This window comes from Polyodon spathula, chromosome 22 (genome assembly GCF_017654505.1).
Source record: "Polyodon spathula isolate WHYD16114869_AA chromosome 22, ASM1765450v1, whole genome shotgun sequence".
Lineage (NCBI taxonomy): Eukaryota > Metazoa > Chordata > Actinopteri > Acipenseriformes > Polyodontidae > Polyodon > Polyodon spathula.
Window position 1 is genome coordinate 6,952,765 of NC_054555.1, and position 22,769 is coordinate 6,975,533.

At 36.3% G+C, this 22,769-nt stretch overlaps 1 protein-coding gene and 1 long non-coding RNA gene across 2 annotated transcripts; both read left to right on the forward strand.

Annotated features, from left to right (window-relative positions):
- The first annotated feature begins 16,340 nt into the window (after positions 1-16,340).
- LOC121297504 (hepatitis A virus cellular receptor 1 homolog) lies at positions 16,341-20,388 on the forward strand. The gene is made up of 4 exons (XM_041223853.1): positions 16,341-16,347; positions 17,224-17,562; positions 19,633-19,716; positions 20,255-20,388. The coding sequence occupies exons 1-4, from the start codon at positions 16,341-16,343 to the stop codon at positions 20,386-20,388; spliced, it is 564 nt and encodes a 187-aa protein (XP_041079787.1).
- Positions 20,389-20,696: 308 nt separating this feature from the next.
- Positions 20,697-21,820, forward strand: LOC121296889. Its single transcript, XR_005947110.1, has 3 exons — positions 20,697-20,784; positions 20,891-20,918; positions 21,439-21,820. It is a non-coding gene; the product is annotated as an uncharacterized LOC121296889 (long non-coding RNA).
- The last annotated feature ends 949 nt before the right edge of the window (positions 21,821-22,769 follow it).

Here is a 22,769-nt window from a genome sequence, read left to right on the forward strand (position 1 = left end):
CAGTATTTATACTGTGCATTTACTGTACTTTACAATACTTATCACACTGACTGTGTAAGGAGGCATAACCTTTACGTATTTTAGTGTTATGTACAGCTTGCTTGTATATATGGACCGAAAGGACAGTATATACAAGGAGACACTCAAAAAGGCTCAATCATGTGTGCTACTCAGGTTGCTTGATATCGTTTAAAAATGACAGTATTTTTGGAAACCAGCAGACAGGGCATTGGAGTAATCAATCCTGCAGAAAATGAAAGCATGTAATTATTTCTCAGCATTAGGTTTACTGAGACAGGGTTTTAACCCGAAGTACTGTTTGAGAATGTAGGGCCTCAATCTGTTCCCAGCAAAAAACAGTTTGTTAGCCTGTTCTGGAGTTTGTACATTACCATCATCATTATCCAGCAAGTCTGTCTGTGTTTATATTAGGGTACTTCATTTTCCCCAGTAATATTAGCAGCAGTTTGACCTTGTGTGAATTTCTGGTGTTGAATCAGCATTTCTTAAAACGTTTTCAACAACTCTGATTGCACTGGAGTTAATTTGGTGTAAACTTGAATCTATAAATGATTAAAAATCATATTTTGGAGGTCATTGGAGGTCATGGCACTTACTCTGCAATGTTGTACTTGGTCAGTGATGAAGAAAGGAGAGAATGCAAAGAATGATGAGAGATTCAAGCAGCATTGTGACGTGACTTCAAATATAGCCGTTTTGCAGAGATTTCCAAAACAGAAACCCTGCAGATAACTCTTGCAATATTGCACGTAGCTGCTCTCCAAAAGCTGTCCATATTTTTGTCCACCTAGACTTTTAACCTCATATTTTTAGTTTCCTTGGCTATATATAGCAGCTTCAGCACAAACTCAGGGATCTCGGAGGGACACTAACATCCAGGGATAAGTGCAATGAAAGACATAACACACTCGTTTAAAGTGCTTTTAACATGGGACTACATTCTTCAATTTCTTCTTATCAAAACCAAACTGAAATCAAATAAAACAAGTAGCAGTCCCATGATCATTTTATAGTATGGAACTATAGAGCATATTTGTAAGAATACAATTTCATTATTTTAATCGTATATTATTTGTACCATATTTAAAATGGAATGCAAAAACCAAAACAATAAGAAATACAAACTTCATGGACAACATAGAACCCTATTGAGTTGAATAATTACGTTAGTTCACAAACTCAAACTGTGCATGTATGTATCCACAACTGTAAGTAGTATATATGAAGTATGAAGCATACACCTGCAGTATGTTTATTCAAAGAAAAGACTTTCTGAAACTTGAAACCATTTTTATTAGAAAGCAATAGATAAAATCATTAACTCAAGGCATATCACTTACAGTGCTTTACTGCAAAGATAGTGGTTGTTACATTTGAAATGAAAAGGCAAAATAAAAAGAAAAGAAAAACAGTCGATCCACTTTAGCCTTTGACTTTGCAATTTCAAAGTGCATGAAGAGAACTGCATTTCAGTAATAATATATTCCTTATTGTTTTACTTATTTCTGAGTGCTTGCATACTTCATTAAGTTTGAACTGAGTCATCAGAACATCAACAAAATGTAATGATAAAATGTAATGATCAAGTCTGGAGTCAAACACAAAAGAGCTATCTAATGAAAAACAGCAGTGTGTGGGACTATGAATGGGAAACACTCTTGATTACAAGCAACAAATGTGCCACAGTTTGAAAAACACAGTTATTTCTGTTCATGATTTATGAACTAGATCATTTTAAAGAACTCTGTTTACAGAAAGCAATCATACATAATTAACCCTGTCTGATTGACTAGATTAAATTGAAATACTTCGCACAGAAAATATTCTCAACAGTAATAACGTTACAGAAGCCAATAATGAAGTAAGAAAATGGAATGCATTGTTGAGCAGTCCTTCAGCTCATACCATACTCATGTGTGGAGTACCATGCTTTTGTGTGCTTTAAGCATTTTCACTATGTTTTACACTTGGCTAACCCAGCCTGTGAGTTGCTGCCAGTGCAATGCACGGCACAGTATCAGATTAGGAATGATCTCAATGGAAATCAAAACAAAGATTTAAGCAATTCCATTTGAATTAATGACACTTCTTATAAATTGTTACCATATATTTGACCCTTTTTATAGCTAATATTTATCTACTTTTACCCAACTACAAAAGCAAACACAAACGTAGTGATAAGAATCTTGTTGAAGGGACAGAGGAGAGGGGCTAACTCTGCAGGACACAATGCTGTCCAATGGGTAGCTGCAGCTGTTCCAGCAGAGGGTTTCTGAGGCCTGCAGTGAAAAAATAAATAAAGCTAGGGTTGTTCCCATCAGCAGGCTCCATGAAGGTGTCACTGTGTCAGCATCTTCACAGAGTGGCATTATCAATGGTCACGCCCATTCCCACTCTCTCAGTAGCCACAGACATACAGGAAGGGCTGGGGACAGGAAGAACAGTCTGACCCTGGATCCTCAGAGGAATAGCTATTAGCAACCATGAGTGACTTGGGTGTGTGAGCCCCTGCATGTGATTTTCCTGTAATCTGTCAAGTTGTTTTATCTGGAGTCTTCACATGCAGGGCCTGATTCTCTAGGTTTGGTAACATCTCTTGGAGTAGCTTTTCCTTTAGTCTTTGTTAAACAAATGAAGTTGTATTTTTATGTACTAAAATGTCTTTAATTAACTACACAAAGCAGACAATAATTATAGATAGATATATAATATATATTTTTTTTAATTAATAAAAGACGCATTACTTAAAAATACATTAACACAATATAAATGTTAAAATTGTCCATACGGTTCACTGCTTGTATTATGCATTCATCATGGTTACTGTACTGCAGTTCACCTTGGTTTTTATCAAGCTTTACCACCATTTTATCACGTTCACCGTGTATTCTATACTAAACAGTACAGTTTAATTTAAGCGACATACATTCTAGTTGTCAGTGCAAAAACCTGGTGATAAAAAAAAGACATATAAAGATACATACAAGTCTATAAAACAAATAAGAAAATCAGGGACACAGCAGAAGGAACTATTTGTGCCAGTTACATGGAGGATATGTGTGTACAACACCATGTTTCAAGCAATGTACAGCAGTGTATTTAATAATCATTAAGAGGCACACAGGCGCTGAGCAGAGTCATGGCACTTTGTATTGTTCTTTGGTTGCAGATATAAAACAGTCACCTACTGCAGTTCACAATATTTGCCCAGAGAATGCTGCAGAATTTATAAAGAGCCACCAAGTAATGAAATTGCTTGTTAATCTCACACTATGAAGCTGAAACCAAAGTAATTCTAGTTGATCTCCCACATGCCTTACATAGAGATACCCAGAATAAAGTTCACAGCTAAATATGCTGTTCCAAGTTGGTTTAAGAACGCAGTTACTTTGTTTTTTAAGTAGATATACAGTTAAATCTTAGGAGTCAGAGCTTGATGTATTATGAATTCTAAGTCACCAATCAGCACTGTTGACTTGCAGTGAGGAATGAAGAATACTGTTATAACGTTATAAAGGCTGATTTCTAAAAAAATAGCAAAACAAGATGATGTATTTTTAGCTCAAACATTTTTTTTCATACCTACTATATATACAAAATGTAAATTAGAGCCAAAATGCCCCCTTATGTTTATATTTTTAGTACTGTTTAAAATATCAACCTAAAATGTAATTTAAAGTCAGACTCCCTTATAAATGATTTATTTTGAAGTTCCTCCTGAAATGTCATAGTTTTCAGGTTTTTATTAAATAAAGTTGTGGCAGAACCAGCAGTGTTTACGTTTTCACTGCTTTCTTGTAATTTCTATACAGTGAATAGTGTTTAACCCTTTAATGTGACACGTGACTCACAAATACAATACTGTTAACGCTCGGATTTGGCCATCCCAAATTGTCAGTTGCCTTGTGATATTTGAGTCAATCTCAAATGTATTTTAAGAAGAAACTGTTTGAACAACCTCTCCATCCCTTGTGTACCTTAAAGACTAAGTAGCAGGGTTCAGAAATATAGCATTACGTGTCCCCACATGTTGCTACATTACTAACGCACCTGTCATTTTTCTTTTCATTGTTAACATCCTGACAACTTATTACACTTAGAACTTTAAATGGGTTAATTGTGGGTGGGCGGGGGGGGAGAAATGTTTTTTAATGCCTCATTCCTCTGAGGACTATTTTTTAGATCTCCCCCTACAAACTTTTTAGAAAGAAAATAGAGCCGTGGGAAGGTAACATTGAAGTCCACCGCCATTGTATAATTGCCTCTGCTGTCCTATTAGATGCCACACAGCTTGACCCTCCTAAGCTAACCACAGGCCACCACTGCTGTAGATTTGTTATGGAGCAGTGCAGATGTGGTGAACGCCCTAGAGGGACCTGGACCTGCCATTTGTGGGACTTGGCTTCATACTGAATGGTTTTGGGCTGTGGCCCATGGTGGTGATCTTGGGAGATCGAGTTGATGCTGTAATAAAGAATAAATCAGGCAAATTTAGTGGGAGATTTTTTCCAGACCCTTTGGAGGATTTAATTCTTTCCTCAAAAGTAGTTCTCAGGAGGGCCACAGTTTCCATGTTTCAGACGAAAAAGCATGACTTCCTTTTGTAAGGTATTTCTCAGCATTTACCTCCTGGGTCCCACACATAAATAGCACAACAAGAGGTGTCCAGTGTAAACAGCTTGATTGCATAGTTTGTTTTCACAGGGTCTCTCAATAATAATTGTGTTGTTCTCACCCACCACTGCCCCTCTCTGTTTTTCATGACATCAGTTCCGGAACTTCAGGTATTATTTAACATGCTACCATTCTTGGCAATTACTGTGACAGAAACAATTATTTGGGATAAATTGAAGACCAGATACCTCACTCAATACCTAACATTAAGAGAGACCTGTTCCGTATTGAAATCTTTGATCTAGTTTTTGAAGAGGGGGTTGTTATTCAGGGATGCAAAGATATTTACTGAAAAAAGGCCAAACCAATTGTAATTGATCACTCTTAGAAAAAAGATGCCATTTAGGGAACCACTAAATGGCTTGCTCACTAAGGGTGTCTGCTTTAAACCTCAGTAGAAACTCTGTAGCTTTTTAATTTGCCAAAAATATTCTAAATTGGAAAGACACTCCAAAGCAGAGATGCAAACACTTATGTTTTATTTAATGAAATGTGTACGCGAAGACTATCCCTTCAAACAAGTCCCTTGATGTTTCTTCATTCAACAAGACTCGTTACAAGGGCCTTGAAGGAACAGAACTATTTATAAAGTTCCAGTCTTCCATTCTTCTGTGTTAAAGGGGATGGAAATTTTTTGGAGCTGCTAAAAAAAAAGAAATGTTCTGCATCAGAAAGATGCCATAGCTACGTGTGTGGCATATTCCACACAGAGTGTAGATAAGTCCTGTAAAGTGTGTGTGTGTGTGGTAGGTACGATATAACAATATATATATATATATATATTATATATATATAATATATATTAATATATTAGCTATAAAGCCAATTTCTCAATAAATCCACAATACCATGTGGCAAATATTATTGCATAAACGTATTCAGCTGAGTAAGTCGACTCATATTGATATTGTTTTCTTATATTATAAAAGAATATTATATCGAAAATTATTATTTCGGTATAGAAAAACAGGAGCAAGATACAGGTTGGAAATGTTTATAAAAAATAAATGAATAAATAAATAAATAAATAAATAAATAAATAAAAAGATGTCCTGCCAATGAATAATTATGCAATTGTATGGACATCTGTCCACTGGCTGCAGCTAATAATAAATATAACTGGAATAAATTGTATTTCTGTTTTTGCTCTGAGAGATTACGTTTTTTCTATTTATTATTTTGTAACTCAATTATATGCAGCTGAATGCTTTCAGGCTCCTGGTTGGTTGTCAAAACAAACATACTTCATGAGTGCTGTGGGGTAAAGTTTAAGGAAACTTGAGGGAACTGTAGAAGCTAAACATCAAAGTGAGGGTTTGGCCTCTCAGTTACATCTCTGCTAGCAGTCAGGAAGTCAGAGTTCATTGCAAAAGGATCCTTGCTTTGCAGATTTTATTATTTTCTCATTGTATATGTAATGCTCGTTTGTTGTTGTTTTGTGTATCTGTGTTAATTGGCCCTTTTTATTAAATGTTATTCATTTTTGTTTTACATTTAAGAAAGTATTACACTATACATGACTTTCAGTGTAATATTTGTTTAATTATTAATGAAGATACTGTATAATGAAGTCCGCTAGTGAACCATATTTCTTGACTATACTATGTATAGTGTTTAAAGAGCCCTGTCCTGCCAGGAGTTTGAAAAATCCCAGTTTTAGCAGCATTTTCATAAACACAGCAAGCCAGTTCACATTCCAATATAAATCATGATGCACCAAGCAAAGTGCAGTGCCACCTAATTTCATGACCTGTATGACCCATAGAAACATGATATATAGTAATTCGCTCACAGCCCTCCAAACTCTTTTACAGCAATACTTTAAACCCATCAGAATCATTTTAAAGAAAATAAACTAGCCAAGATACTATCTGTCCAAAGGTCTTCTAACAAGACAACCATAAGTCCTTAAGTGCAGGCATACAGTTTAAACATCACTGGTGTTACTGAAGGGCTGTTATCCACAGTTACACTGACAGAGAAACACAATAACAGTTTCGAAATTACAGGAACACCTCAAATGCTAGTTTTTGTTACATTTTTAATCAGTCATTTTTTTTTTTTTTCATTTGGGGTTTTGTTCAAATTCCTACATGTGGGCAAATTGTGTGGTTACTGATGACTACAGAATAGATTTCTATACCCCATCTACTGGCCAGATCAATAAATCACTTTTTCTTGAGAGCCGCTATTTGTTTTTCCCTTAATCTTAAACTGTAAACTGTGCAGCAGTGACATCTAGTGGACTAAGAAAGAATACCTCACTACTTGAGAAAAAACAAGATGTGTTCACCTTTAGAACATAAGAACATAAGAAAGTTTACAAACGAGAGGAGGCCATTTGGCCCATCTTGCTCATTTGGTTGTTAGTAGCTTATTGATCCCAGAATCTCATCAAGCAGTTTCTTGAAGGATCCCAGGGTGTCAGCTTCAACAACATTACTGGGGAAATGATTCCAGACCCTCACAATTCTCTGTGTAAAAAAGTGCCTCCTATTTTCTGTTCTGAATGCCCCTTTGTCTAATCTCCATTTGTGACCCCTGGTCCTTGTTTCTTTTTTCAGGCTGAAAAAGTCCCTTGGGTCGACACTGTCAATACCTTTTAGAATTCTGAATGCTTGAATTAGGTCGCCACGTAATCTTCTTTGTTCAAGACTGAACAGATTCAATTCTTTTAGCCTGTCTGCACATGACATGCCTTTTAAGCCCGGAATAATTCTGGTCGCTCTTCTTTGCACTCTTTCTAGAGCAGCAATGTCTTTTTTATAGCGAGGTGACCAGAACTGCACACAATATTCAAGATGAAGTCTTACTAGTGCATTGTACAGTTTTAACATTACTTCCCTTGATTTAAATTCAACACTTTTCACAATGTATCCGAGCATCTTGTTAGCCTTTTTTATAGCTTCCCCACATTGTCTAGATGAAGACATTTCTGAGTCAACAAAAACTCCTAGGTCTTTCTCATAGATTCCTTCTCCAGTTTCAGTATCTTCCATATGATATTTATAATGTACATTTTTATTTCCTGTGTGCAGTACCTTACACTTTTCTCTATTAAATGTCATTTGCCATGTGTCTGCCCAGTTCTGAATCTTGTCTAGATCATTTTGAATGACCTTTGCTGCTGCAACAGTGTTTGCCACTCCTCCTACTTTTGTGTCGTCTGCAAATTTAACAAGTTTGCTTACTATACCAGAATCTAAATCATTAATGTAGATTAGGAATAGCAGAGGACCTAATACTGATCCCTGTGGTACACCACTGGTTACCACACTCCATTCTGAGGTTTCTCCTCTAATCAGTACTTTCTGTTTTCTACATGTTAACCACTCTCTAATCCATGTACATGTGTTTCCTTGAATTACAACTGCGTTCAGTTTGAGAATTAATCTTTTGTGTGGGACTTTGTCAAAAGCTTTCTGGAAATCTAAATAAACCATGTCATATGCTTTGCAATTATCCATTATTGATGTTGCATCCTCAAAAAAATCAAGCAAGTTAGTTAGACACGATCTCCCTTTTCTAAAACCATGTTGACTGTCTCCCAGGACCCTGTTACCATATAGGTAATTTTCCATTTTGGATCTTATTATAGTTTCCATAAGTTTGCATATAATAGAAGTCAGGCTTACTGGTCTGTAGTTACCTGGTTCAGTTTTGTTTCCCTTTTTGTGGATCGGTATTACGTTTGAAATTTTCCAGTCTGTCAGTACCACCCCTGTGTCAAGAGACTGCTGCATGATCTTGGTTAGCGGTTTGTAAATTACTTCTTTCATTTCTTTGAGTACTACTGGGAGGATCTCATCCGGCCCAGGGGATTTGTTTATTTTAAGAGCTCCTAGTCCCTTTAACACTTCTGCCTCAGTTATGCTAAATTTATTTAAAACTGGATAGGAACTGGATGACATGTGGGGCATGTTGTCAGTATCTTCCTTTGTAAAAACTTGTGAAAAGTAATCATTTAATATATTTGCTTTTTTTTTTTTCTTCATCTATGATTTTGCCATTTGTATCTCTTAAACATTTAATCTCCTCTTTGAATGTTCTCTTGCTGTTGTAATATTGGAAAAACATTTTGGAATTGGTTTTAGCTCCCTTAGCAATGTTCATTTCTATTTCTCTCTTGGCCTTTCTAACTTCCTTTTTGACTTGCGTTTGCAGTTCCGTGTACTCTTTCTGCGTACTTTCTTTTTGGTCCTTTTTTAATGCTCTGTTTGCAGCATATGCTTTGTTTGCAGCATATGCAGTACAGTTTACATATCAATATATACTGCAACAAAATAGACAGATAAGGATTATGTGTAATGGTGAAAAAAAGCCTGCCTATTAAAATTAGGGAAAAAAAGGAAATGTGACCCCTACAATAAAACAATTAATAATCACCGGTAAATTGCATAGTATGTAAGCTAGCGGCTCAAGCACTGATCTGTACTGAGTGCGCTGTGTGCGTTGTAGCAGTGCAACTTGTACTGACACAGTGCACCTGAACAAAGCTGGAGAAGTGGTGTTTTTGTTTTGTTTCCTCAAGTTTGGCGATACAATACCTATGCACACAATCTCCTTTTCAATCAAGGACACTGCAATGGCTAATATCTGTTAACTTACTAGACTTCAATTTGAATATGATAAATTTAATTTTAATCAAAACTACAAAGACAAGGAGATGTGATATCTTTTATTGGACTAACTAAACAATAATTCATCACAAAATCCCCAAAGTCTCTTCTTCAGGTGAAAGTAGAAAAGAGAGATTCAGATGTGTAGGATAGGTTTTGGCATTGCTCTGTAATTAATAACTGCTTTACATTATATTTCCTCATTATATTATCCATATTTGATCTCTATATGCAAAATGAGAACTATTCTATAGGCTTAATTGTTAAAATGACTCATATGATCAAAGCTGTGGTGTGCACACGTTATGTCAGGAAAACTCAAGTGATAGGGAACAATATTTATTAAAGCTAAGACAACAAGTACAATGCTATACATACTTTCATTATATCTTTGGCCTTTGGCCTCACTGCCTATAATTTAGTCTGCTGATATAAAGCCTTCTAGCTGATCATCGAACATGTTGTTTATTGAATGACGAATTAAATACGAACCATTTGACTGACGAATGTTCAGGAAATGGGGGTGCCTAATATGCTTGATGTCTATGGTTTTAATCTAGCTTAAAGTGAGTTCACTGCCTGAAGCGACGCTTTGCACAATTCATAACTGAGTTTCGTTTTTGTAGAAGACCACAGTGGTGTTTTTCTAGGGAAATGCATCAGTTCACAATTCAATCCAATGACTGTATTTTTTTATTTCTAGTTTGGTAACAAGTGGGTGTTTGTCTTTCTTTACAATTAAACTGTTGTGAATGACAATTTGGAGAACTGTTGATGTGAATATAGTCCCATATAAGTATATTATGTTGATAATTAAAAATTAAGAGTGAAATTCACATGAACAGTACGATGTTTGCCAATATTGCTCATTGTATTTACCATTCAGTTCAGAGAGCACATATCTGCATTTATTGCATTCACAAGTGAAAAGCATAGAGTTTCAGTTCAGAAGTTTGAAATGGACATGCACTGCAGCTGTAGGTTATTGCACAGAATATTTGTTTGAATACAGAGTGACAGTAGCTGGTGCAGTGGGCTAACACACTAGTTTATCTTGCCATTAACTGTTGGGGAGTTAAGTGATTAAGGTGGTCTCAAGCCAACCTCTAGTAGACATTAGTTCTCATCACAAAACCATGACACAGTTTGGCACAATATGCTTGAGAGAGGTCCTTAATGAATAGCAGGGGTTGTTTGGGTAAAGTGATGTGTGCTCCCAAAGTTCAGGGAGCTCCCCTGCAGCTCATTATCTATCCCTGTACAGAAGAGATGTAGTACAATTCCTTCACCAGCTGCTTGTTATGTTAGGATTCATCGGTTCATATTCTTAGTATTCTGCACATTGTTGTTTCTTCTTGTTGTTTCAAGTGACTTTTAACTCATCCCAGGAAGTCAGTGGAATGCCTGGACAGAACGTGACTGTGCTGTGCAAATACTCTGTTAAGGGTGGTGTCATGGAAATGTGCTGGGGTCGAGGCGAATGCCCTACTGCTAAGTGCACACAAACAATTATTTCAAGTGATGGAAACAGAGTGAACCATAAAAAATCAGACAAGTACGGTTTATTTGGTAATTTACTGGAAGGCGATGTCTCTCTGACTATAATACACGTCAGTGAAGAAGACAGTGGGACATACTGCTGCTATGTGGAAATGCCAGGATGGTTTAATGACCAGAAACATAACACACAGCTGATCATTGCAAAAGGTAATTAAATTAGTTAGCACTTTTTTAAATTATATGATTATTTGGTGAAAGCAACTCTAAAATCAACTGAAACTGAAGCAGGTACTGCAGCTTGGTTATAACCTGCACTTGGAAGTTGCTCTAACCTAGTGAGGACTTTATTGTAAATAAATATCAGATGTTTTTGGCTCACAAATTCTGGTAACCCCCGTGAGAACACTCCAACAGAACCTAAAACTAGCCCCCCACCCCAAGCTAGAAGAATGATACAAAAATAAGATAATGCAAAAAGGGATGAATTTCATATCGTATCGTTTTAGCAAAACACAATATTATAGGGAAAAAGAAGGTATAACTAATTCTTTAAAATCCATAAACCATACCCTTTTTACTCCAAGATTTTCACCCTGTTATTCAGGATGTGCAAATATTTCAAATCCACCAGAAAAACGTTGAATCATGATACCTTTGCCATATGATCTGATTGGACCAGGCATCTAAGAGTCAACTGTAACACCGGCAGTGATTATGCACCAGTAAGCATCTGTAGCATTGTCTTTGAAATATGATAATACAATGTGTGCTAATAAGAGGTAAGATATGGAATTGGAGTTAGCACTCCTTTAATGGCACTCTTTCACTTTAATAACTTAAAGGTTACTTTTTTTGCAGCTCCTGCTACAATCACATCTAAATCAGTCACAAGCTGACACTGTGAACACCTCGAAAGATCAATTAACCACAAGTAAGATCTACCACCGCTCTGTAGCACTGGCTATGCGCACACCTTTTGTGTTTAACAAGCACTTTGAAATAAATGGGCTCCCTGACATGACTGATGTGCAGTATTTCTTATGTAAAGGAATCACAGATATATATTCTCATATGCAAGCAAGTGTGTATAGACGACTGTCGTGGTTTTAAATCCAATCCCTTCAAAAGAAACAAGAGTTAGATCACTTTTAACCTTTGAATCTAGAAAGTCTTTTTTTTTTTTTGGAATGTCCAGATCAAATGTAAATTTAAGTTTAGCTAATTGTGGCAGGGCATTAGCCCTGCCCCTGTAAATAGTGCAGCGGGGAATGTAAGGCTGGCAGGGATGGGGTTAAATCCAATCCAGGTGTGGCCATTCCCCAGTTAGGTCATTTATGCTAATTGGGGAGTGACCACACATGTATAACACATGGAAAAATCCTTTGTGGGGGAGTGGTGTGGGTGGGGTGGATTTTGTATTGTTTTTGGAGTTCAGTGAACGTGAATGCCCAGCCTGACAGCAAAGTTGTTTTGTTCTACCTTTTTATTTTGTTTATTTTGGTCCTCATGCCATTGTTGGTTTGTTCCAGTTTTTTGTTTGTTTTATAAAATGTGCAACAGCGCTTCACTGCAGCTTCTCTAATTCCTGCTGGTAACATATTGGCCGTGACGTTGTCCTGTCACACTCATTCACCTTATCTTTTACTATTTACTGATATATTTATTCATTCATTCATTCTTTCTTAAGGCTTTTGGAATGATACTAATTCTACATCAAATCACATTACATCTTCAGAGCAGGACCCCAATTCCACACACACGACCACGGCTGTGAGTATATCCCTGAGCATAAGGCAGAACCAGAACTCATTTAATCTGTGACTTAAGTTGGATTCAAACTCTGTTCCCTACATGTGCCATGCATAAACCATTAAGCCACCCTTCGTTCCATATTATTATAGACTTTTATTTTGTCTGATTGTATGTACAAATTGCAAGGACCTTAAGAAATAAAAGTCCACAGCACCAGTCACATAGGCATATTAGTGTGCTTGGAGACAACCTTGCCAGTATAAAATCCACTCAGAAGACTGTTCTCTCCTCATATACTCAATGCACTGTATTGATTTCAAAGCATCATGCGTGAAAGTGTGACATTTACCACAACTTCTATTTTTTCCTATTTTTAGCAAATTAAGGCTCCTATTGGGATTGGGGTATCAGTTATGCTTCTCCTGATTTTATTGACTGTTTTGTGTTTCTTCTTCATTTTTAAAAGTAAGTACAATATGTTAAGATAAATTATTGTATTACAATATGATTTAATAAACTTGCAGAAACACAGAAAGCATGATTAACACTTTTCTGAACTTGATCTTTTTAGATAAATGTCTGCAAAAATGTCAAAAACTGTAAGTATGTTTAAGAATTATTTTTAAAGTATTAGCAGTACCCTTCAATATTCTCACAAGCATAGTTTATTTTTCAAGCGTAACAGTGTATTCTAAACACTGCAGTTTGCAAAAGATATTCTTATGATCCCCTCGCAGTGTCGTAGGTTATAGTAGCTTTTGAGAAACGCCCTGAATGGGGAAACAGTGGCAATTGATTTTTTCTTTCTGTTTTTCTATGAATTCGTAATACATTTAATTAGTATTTGTAACTGTTTAATTCTGATAGAAAAAAACATGGACTCAGCAGTCACGGTAAAGGATTCTGTACTGTATATATTCAATTGTAATATTTAAAGGCAGGTAGGATACCAAAGCCTAATTGAATCATCAGCTATAAAAATACTATTTTATAGTGGCAACAAAACTAATATTAATTACAATAACTTTTTTGCTTCAATAAGAGAATTCAAAACCATCCAGGAACTCCAAATCAGAACAACCGTGGATGAGAACGTTTACACCAGCGGAGAAAAAAGCGATTTTTAAGAGTGCCCCTAATGGTAGAAAAAGAAGAAGCAGGAGACCAAGAAGTCTTCAGTTGCCATGGGTTTATGTTCCATTAATGTTAACAATGCAAGAGGAATATAGCTGTTTTAATATTATTTACTACCATAAACCTCTCATGGGTGCCAGAAGTATTTTCAGTATTTTTACTTCTTTAAAAGCATTTTTTATTCCTGTTCTACATTTGGGTGCCATATATATATATATATATATATATATATATATATATATATATATATATATATATATATTTATGATATAATATATATATATATATATATATATATATATACGCGAGTTGTGTAAATTCAATAGATGGGGATGTTTCTCCCTGCCATTTTGGTTTTAAAAATAAATAAATTTAAAGAAAGTTGTTTCTGGGTAATGGAGCTTGATGATGTATTTTATAACCTTTACTGTCATGACTACAGTCGTAGCATGTCTGTCTAGCTGAAGGACAGACAGTGATATTTCAAAGGAGAAGAATCTTTTGTCCCTGACTTTTGACCCTAACCCTAACCCTAACCCTAACCCTACAGTACAGCTGAAATTCTGACAAATCAGTTGGGTGAACGCACTCTCACATGCATACACAGGAGAGAATGCTTGCACTACACAAATTAAACTAAACTCAAAAAAATAAAGCTTCACTTTGAGTTGTAACAAAATACAATATAGTATTCCATTAGGAAAGAGGTTCGGTTCATAACCTTGGTGGCTTACGTGGGCCTGCCTGGGTACTGTTATTTTGCTCATAACAGTAGGCAGCTGTATGCTGCCTAAATAAATGCTGTCAACTACAGTTTAAAGTGCAGTAGTTTTGTTGTGCTGTGGCTCAAATGAAATGGTTAAAAACGGGTAACACTTTAAATTAAGTGTCTCTATTTGCTGTGTATTTACATAGTAATTACTTAATAAATACATGTGTATTTACACATAGTTACAATGTACTTAACATGGAAATCTTTTTGCACAATGTAACCCTAACCCTATCCATAACACGAACCCTCACCCCCCTAGCCCTAACCCTTTTCTGAAATGGTGTTTTTACAGATACTTAAGGGTAAGTGTTACCAAACAATTTTCACTTGTTCCATCCTGTTGAACATGCAGTGCAAAACTACAATGCTGTCACAATCAGAACAAAGTCTGTTAGTACACCTCTCTTACATTAGAAAACTAATTACACGAATAGAAACCTATTGAAAACGTTGCACTCAGACACTGCTAGCCTCCATATTCTCTCGAGATCCGTAATATGTTCATTCTAATACCCTTTTAGTTTGACTCTACTTTGCAAATTAGGCATCTAGATTGTATTCTTGAAAATGTCTACAGCTCCTTTTCTAAAGATGTAGACCACTTTGCAATAAACTGAATGACAACATTTAAATTATGGGTGGGGATTTCTCAAAAACAATCAATAATAATACTATGACTACTACCACTACTACTACTAATAATAATAATAATAATAATAATAATAATAATAATAATATGGCATTAAACATTACTTCATTTAGTACTTAATTTGCACAGAGAGCATCCTCAAAAACAGTTGGCTAATTTGTATAAGGCATGATCTTTAGTACAGACCACCTGTAGCTTACAGTCGAACAGTCTGCAAATCTGCAGGTTACTTACACAAGCAAACCAAGAATACAATACTCTATTTAACCACTATTTACTTAAATATAATAATAATAATAATAATAATAATAATAATAATAATAATAATAATAATAATAATAATCCTATTGTCCATGTTGTGGACGACAGTGTTTGTTTTCTGGTTCATGAAAAGATTAAAGCTACAGCCTATGTTGGTATTGCAACATTTTAATCATCTTTATTTCTGTAACTGATTTCATATAAAATGTATGAGCACATGCATTTTGTTTTTATAATGATGAACTGTTATGGAAGGACTATGTCTTTACATGAACTAATCCGTGTTGCTTTTTTTTTGTTTTTTTTTCAAAACGGTTATCTATGAAGGTGCACGCTGCATTTAGATCTAATCCAGGACTTAATTGTAATACATTTGAAAACAGTGAACAGCAGCAGGAGACCCAGCAAAATAACAATCTTTATTTTGATATAGCTCCTTTCATAGTGGACCACCGTCACAAAGCACTTTACAAGATACGAGACTAAGGTGTGTGAACTATGCATCAGCTGCAGAGTCACTTACAAGAAGGTCTCACCCAAAAGACAGAGCACAAGGAGGTTAAGCGACTTGTTCTGGGTCACGCAATGAATCAGTGGCTGAGCTGAACCAGGTACCTTCTGGTTACAAGCCTGTTTCTTTAACTACTGGACCACACAGCCTCCTTGAAGAATTAAAAAAGCAACATTGCTAAAAGTAGCAGTATGGAAATCTGCTTCTCTTTTTATCTGTTTTAGGAACATGGTTCTTAATTGGCAAGAAACACCAAGCTAGTTCTATAAGTGTCCACCCCTTGCCAAATAAAGTTACTGAGCAACATTTTGCACAACATACAAATAGAAAAGGAAGTCACATGCACAAAAAGCTAAAGCCCAGAGAAAGCCACAAAGTCTGTTTCCTTGATTCAAAATGAAGATGCTCTTCAGTTATGGTTCATTGTGTTGGCTCCTTTTAGTCCTGATGCAAGGTAAGCAGACTTCTAGTTTTAATAGCTGACTGAAGTTACAAAAAATGAAATATTGACAACCCAGTACTGGAACAAGAACATCAAACTTAATACGGAGTACTACTATTCTGTGAATATAGTCCAATGTACGTATAATGTGTTGAGAATTAAATATTAAGGGTGACTTTGTTTTTTATTAAAAAAATAAATAAATAAGGAATTCAATCATTTAATTTATTTCTAGTTTGGTAACAGGTGGGAGTTTTTCTTTCTTTACAATTAAAATGCTGTGAATGACAATTTGGAGCACTGCTGATGTGAATTTAGTCCCATGTAAGTATATTATGTTGATAATTAAATATTAAGAGTGAAATTCACATGAACAGTACAATGCTTGCCAATATTACACATTGTATTTACCATCGGGTTCAGACAGCACACATCTGTGTTTATTGCATTCACAAGTGAAAAATGTAGCGCTTCAGTTCAGAAGTTGCACTGTAGCTGTAGGTTATTGCACAGAATATTTGTTTGAATACGGAGGGACAGTAGCTGGTGCAGTGGGCTAACACATTAGCCTATCTTGCCATTAACTGTTGGGGAGTTAAATGAGTAAGGTGGTCTCAAGCCAACCTCCAGTAGACATTAGTTCTCATCACAAAACCATGACACAGTTTGGCACAATATGCTTGAGAGAGGTCCTTAATGAATAGCAGGGGTTGTTCGGGTAAAGTGATGTGTGCTCCCAAAGCTTAGGGAGCTCCCTTGCAGCTCATTATCTATCCCTGTACAGAAGAGATGTAGTACAATTCCTTCACCAGCTGCTTGTTATGTTAGGATTCATCGGTTCATATTCTTAGTATTCTGCACATTGCTGTGTCTTCTTGTTGTTTCCAGTGACTTTTAACTCATCCCAGGAAGTCAGTGGAATGCCTGGACAGAACGTGACTGTGCTGTGCAAATACTCTGTTAAGGGTGGTGTCATGGAAATGTGCTGGGGTCGAGGAGAATGCCCTACTTCTAAGTGCACACAAACAATTATTTCAAGTGATGGAAACAGAGTGAACCATAAAAAATCAGACAAGTACGGTTTATTTGGTAATTTACTGGAAGGCGATGTTTCTCTGACTATAATAGACGTCAGTGTAGAAGACAGTGGGACATACTGCTGCCGTGTGGAAATACCAGGATGGTTTAACGACCAGAAACATAACACACAACTGATCATTGCAAAAGGTAACTAAATTAGTTTGCACTTTTTTGAAATTATATGATTATTTGGTGAAAGGGACTCTAAAATCATCAGAAACTGAAGCATTTGCTGCAGGTTGGTTATAACCTGCACTTAGAAGTTGCTCTAATTTAGAGACGGCTTTATTGTAAATAAATATCAGATGTTTTTGGCTCACAAGTTCTGGTAACCCCCATGAGAACACTCCAACAGAACCTAGAACTACCCCCCCCCCCCCCAACTAGAAGAATGATACAAAAATGAAGGATACATTTCATATCTTATCATTTTAGTAAAACAAAATATTGGGATAAAGAAGGTAGAAATAATTCTATAAAATCCAAAAACATACACTTCTTTTTGGGTTTCACCCTGTTATTTATAAGATGACCATATGGCTCCGTGCTCAGCAGGGCAGTTTGAGATAGTTTGACATAATCACTGATTGTGTTGCAATTGTCTCTTAGCTGCCTGGTCTAGCTGCAATAAGATCATATGGCAAAGGTATCAGGATTCGGCAGTTTATCTGTAGTGTAAGATTTGAAATATTTGCACATTCTAAATAACTAAGGTGATCATATGGATCTGTGTTCAGTGGTACAGTTCAGGCTTTTCAACTCACAACCCATTGCATTCTGGTAAGCGCAGTCCAGCTTCTCTTAAAGGCAAGAATGGTACCTGAGACAGGTAAAACATACCAGAATGCAATGGGTTGTGAGTTGAAAAGCCTGAACTGTACCACTGAACACAGATCCATATGATCACCTTAGTTATTTAGAATGTGCAAATATTTCAAATCCTACAGTACAGATAAACTTCTGAATCCTGATACCTTTGCCATATGATCTTATTGCAGCTAGACCAGGCAGCTAAGAGACAATTGCAACACAGTCAGTGATTATGCATAATTTCACGATAAAAATGTTCAACGATGCACACAACACTTAATTTTATATCATCGTTTACACCGTCTTTATCGTCATTTTCACTATTATTGTCAAAGCATGGTCCTCACCACCAGTTTAGCTCTTACACTTTGTTGCCTAGTAATTGGTTGACACGAAGCAATTGAATCGAACCTGCTGACATTGCCAACCTATTTGTCGCTCTTGTTTGAAAATGGTACATCGTGCAAAGGTGGAAATATGTCAAATTTGTTTGCACATCTTTGTTATCAACACCCAGTTCAATATAATTTGTATCAAATCTGCAATGGCCTCAAAGATGACAGCTGACCCAGGCAGTGAAAGTTGTGATTGCTCAAAGTCAACACTGACGACATTGGAAGACCCTGAAGTTGTCCTGTAGCCTCTTAAAAAGGCTTAGGACACCTTTAGTGAAAAAGAGCTTAAGTGGACAATGGATACAAGTTTACAAGAGAGATATGACAACTACACTGAAATTCTGCACAACAGCACTTTATGCTAAGCGAAGAAAGCAAGCATGCCACTATTGAGTGTATAAGTCTTGAAACTGAGGGAAATGGGACGATCAGCTGGACCAGCCCCACCAAACTGCTACATGTCACACAGGGCCAACCAGCTCAGCATCCCCGATACTCTGGTGCTGAGTCTGACCCTGCTAGCCTGAGTGACAGACTGCGCAGAGTCAGCCAGCAGAAAGAAAGCGATTCATTCCTACTTATCCATCCCTCAGTTTGATGTTGATGCTAATCCTCAATTGGTGGGAGGTTAATTCACTGTTCTATCCACAGTTATCAACACTTGCACGTAAATATTCAGCAGTTTAGGACTAATTGTTAACCACCAATGAAACCAGAAACCAGAAACTAAATGGTTTTTGTGGCAAAAAATGTAAAGCAAATATGATTTCAAATTTGAACCTCTGATGTCCCCCCTGGTGGCGATAATAGCAGTTATTGTGATCATTTGTCAGACAACAATAACAAAAATTCCATTATCGTCCCCAAACCTAGTTCCAAAACTTTAAAGTTTGCAGCATGAAAAGAAGCAACAAACTACAGTACGAAAGAGAATTGCCAGTACTGATGAAAGTATTATACCATGCTTATCTTACACTTTCACATTATTAACTTAAAGGTGACTTTTTTGCAGCTCCTGCTACAACCACATCTAAATCAGTCACAACTGCTCGAGGGGCTGACACTGTGAACACCTTGAAAGATCAATTAACCACAAGTAAGATCTACCACCGCTCTGTAGCACTGGCTATGCGCACACCTTTTGTGTTTAACAAGCACTTTGAAATAAATGGGCTCCCTGACATGACTTATGTGCAGTATTTGTTATGTAAAGGAATCACAGATATATATTCTCATATACAAGCAAGTGTGTATAGAAGACTGTCGTTGTTTTAAATCCAATCCCTTCAAAAGAAGCAAGAGTTAGATCATTTTTAACCTTTGAATCTAGAAAGTCTTTTTTTTTTTGGAAAGTCCAGATCAAACGTAAATTTAAGTTTAGCTAATCGTGGCAGGGCATTAGCCTGAAAAGCTGTTTTGTTTTACCTTTTTATTTTGTTTATTATGGTCCTCGTGTCATTGTTGGTTTGTTCCAGTTTTTTGTTTGTTTTATAAAATGTGCAACAGCGCTTCACTGCAGCTTCTCTAATTCCTGCTGGTAACATATTGGGCTGTGACGCTGTCCTCTCACACTCATTCACCTTTTTTTTTACTATTTACTGATATATTTATTCATTCATTCATTCTTTCTTAAGGCTTTTGGAATGATACTAATTCTACATCAAATCACATTACATCTTCAGAGCAGGACCCCAATTCCACACACACGACCACAGCTGTGAGTATATCCCTGAGCATAAGGCAGAACCAGAACTCATTTAATCTGTGACTTAAGTTGGATTCAAACTCTGTTCCCTACATGTGCCATGCATAAACCATTAAGCCACCCTGCGTTCCATATTATTATAGACTTTTATTTTGTCTGATTGTATGGACAAATTGCAAGGACCTTAAGAAATAAAAGTCCACAGCACCAGTCACATAGACATATTAGTGTACTTGGAGACAACCTTGCCAGTATAAAATCCACTCGGAAGACTGTTCTCTCCTCATATACTCAATGCACTGTATTGATTTCACAGCATAATGCGTGAAAGTGTGACATTTACCACAACTTCTATTTTTTCCTATTTTTAGCAAATTAAGGCTCCTATTGGGATTGGGGTATCAGTTATGCTTCTCCTGATTTTATTGACTGTTTTGTGTTTCCTCTTCATTTTTAAAAGTAAGTACAGTATGTTAAGATAAATTATTGTATTGCAATATGATTTAATACACTTGCAGAAACATAGAAAGCATGATTAACACTTTTCTGAACTTGATCTTTTTAGATAAATGTCTGCAAAAATGTCAAAAACTGTAAGTATGTTTAAGAATGATTTTTAAAGTATTAGCCTGAACCCAAAACAACCCAAAGACATGTTAAAGTCTTTCCTGGGCTTCAGATAAGGAGCTCTTTCCTGGTAGCAGTAGCCTTCGATATTCTCACACGCATAGTTTATTTTTCAAGTGTCACAGTGTATTCTAAACACTGCAGTTTGCAAAAGATATTCTTATGATGCTCTCGCAGTGTCGTAGGTTATAGTAGCTTTTGAGAAACGCTCTGAATGGGGAAACAAACAGTGGCAATACATTTTTTTCTTTCTGTTTTTATGTGAATTCATAATACATTTAATTAGTATTTGTAACTGTTTAATTCTGATAGAAAAAAACATGGACTCAGCAGTAACGGTAAAGGATTCTGTACTGTATATATTCACTTGTAATCTTTAAAGGCAAGTAGGATACCAAAGCCTAATTAAATCATCAGCTATAAAAAGACTATTTTATAGTGGCAACAAAACTAATATTAGTTACATTAACTGTTTGCTTCAATCAGAGAGTCCAAAACCATCCAGGAACTGCAAATCAGAACAACCGTGGATGAGAACGTTTACACCAGCAGAGATCAAAGAGATTATGAAGAGTGCCCCTAATGGTAGAAAAAGAAGATGCAGGAGACCAAGAAGTCTTCAGTTTCCATGGGTTTATGTTCCATTAATGTTAACAATGCAAGATGAAACGTTCTATTCCTGTTCTATAGCTTTTGTTTTATAATACAATGGATACGCCACTGTTTACCTTTTCGCTGCTCATGTGTAAATTCAATACATGGGGATGTTGTTCAAAAATCAATTTTCATGTACTCTGGAGGGGGTTGCAGTGTCTTCTGGCTTTCTTTCCACCTGAGCTCTCAATTGCTTAATTGGTCTAATTATTTGATTAACTGGACACATTTAACACTTCTCTTCGGGCCTCAAAATGTTTCATAGGTCGTGTGCCTTGAATCAAGTGCATGAGTTTAAGTTGGAATGAAAACCAGAAGACCCCGCGGCCCTGTAGGACTGGAGTTTGACGCCCCTGTATTAAATCATTGAATCCTGTGACATTGTTTAAAACAGGGATCTCCAGCCCTGGTCTTGGAGAGACCCAATCCGGCAGGTTTTCTAGGTGTCTTTACATCATCAATGGCTAAACATCTGGAACACATGTTAATCTTGACTAATTAAGCCAATAATTGATGCAATTAAGTAACTGAGGGCTCAGCTGAAATGAAAACCAGAAGATCCAGTAGCTCTCCAAGACTGAGATTAGAGACCTCGGGTCTAAAGCTGGGACATTAGAGTAAACATTTAGTGATGGTATCACTTCTGTTATATCCACCAGGTCCCTGCTGGTACTGTGATTGAGGTTACTGTCTGGAACATGGAGTTCTACTAGTTTTATAGCACCCTATAAAAGGTCATAAGGACCTTTTCTAAAGAGCTTGCATTCTGCTGTAGAATTATTGCATTATGTATTTTTCATAAAGGAATTAGCTGTCTCTGTGATCTAAGTTGTTGTAGCACAATAAAGTTAAAAACTGCTGATGTGTTGATACAGTTTACTTAATTTCTAATAGCTAGAGTTGCTTTTCTTAGGAAGTCATAGCTTGCATTAATCACTTATTGTTATGGTAGATCCCTGGGTAACTCGGATAAGCGGTTAATGCAATACACTTCTATAAATAAACACAACTGTGACTTGATCCAGGGTGTGCATTGGCTGATCAAAACTACTTATCTTGCACTTTTAAGATGACATTTGCTGTTTTATAACTCTGAATAGCATGACCTTTCCTATGACCTTTCTTATGCTTGTGTATTAGCAATACACGATGGATATCATCAG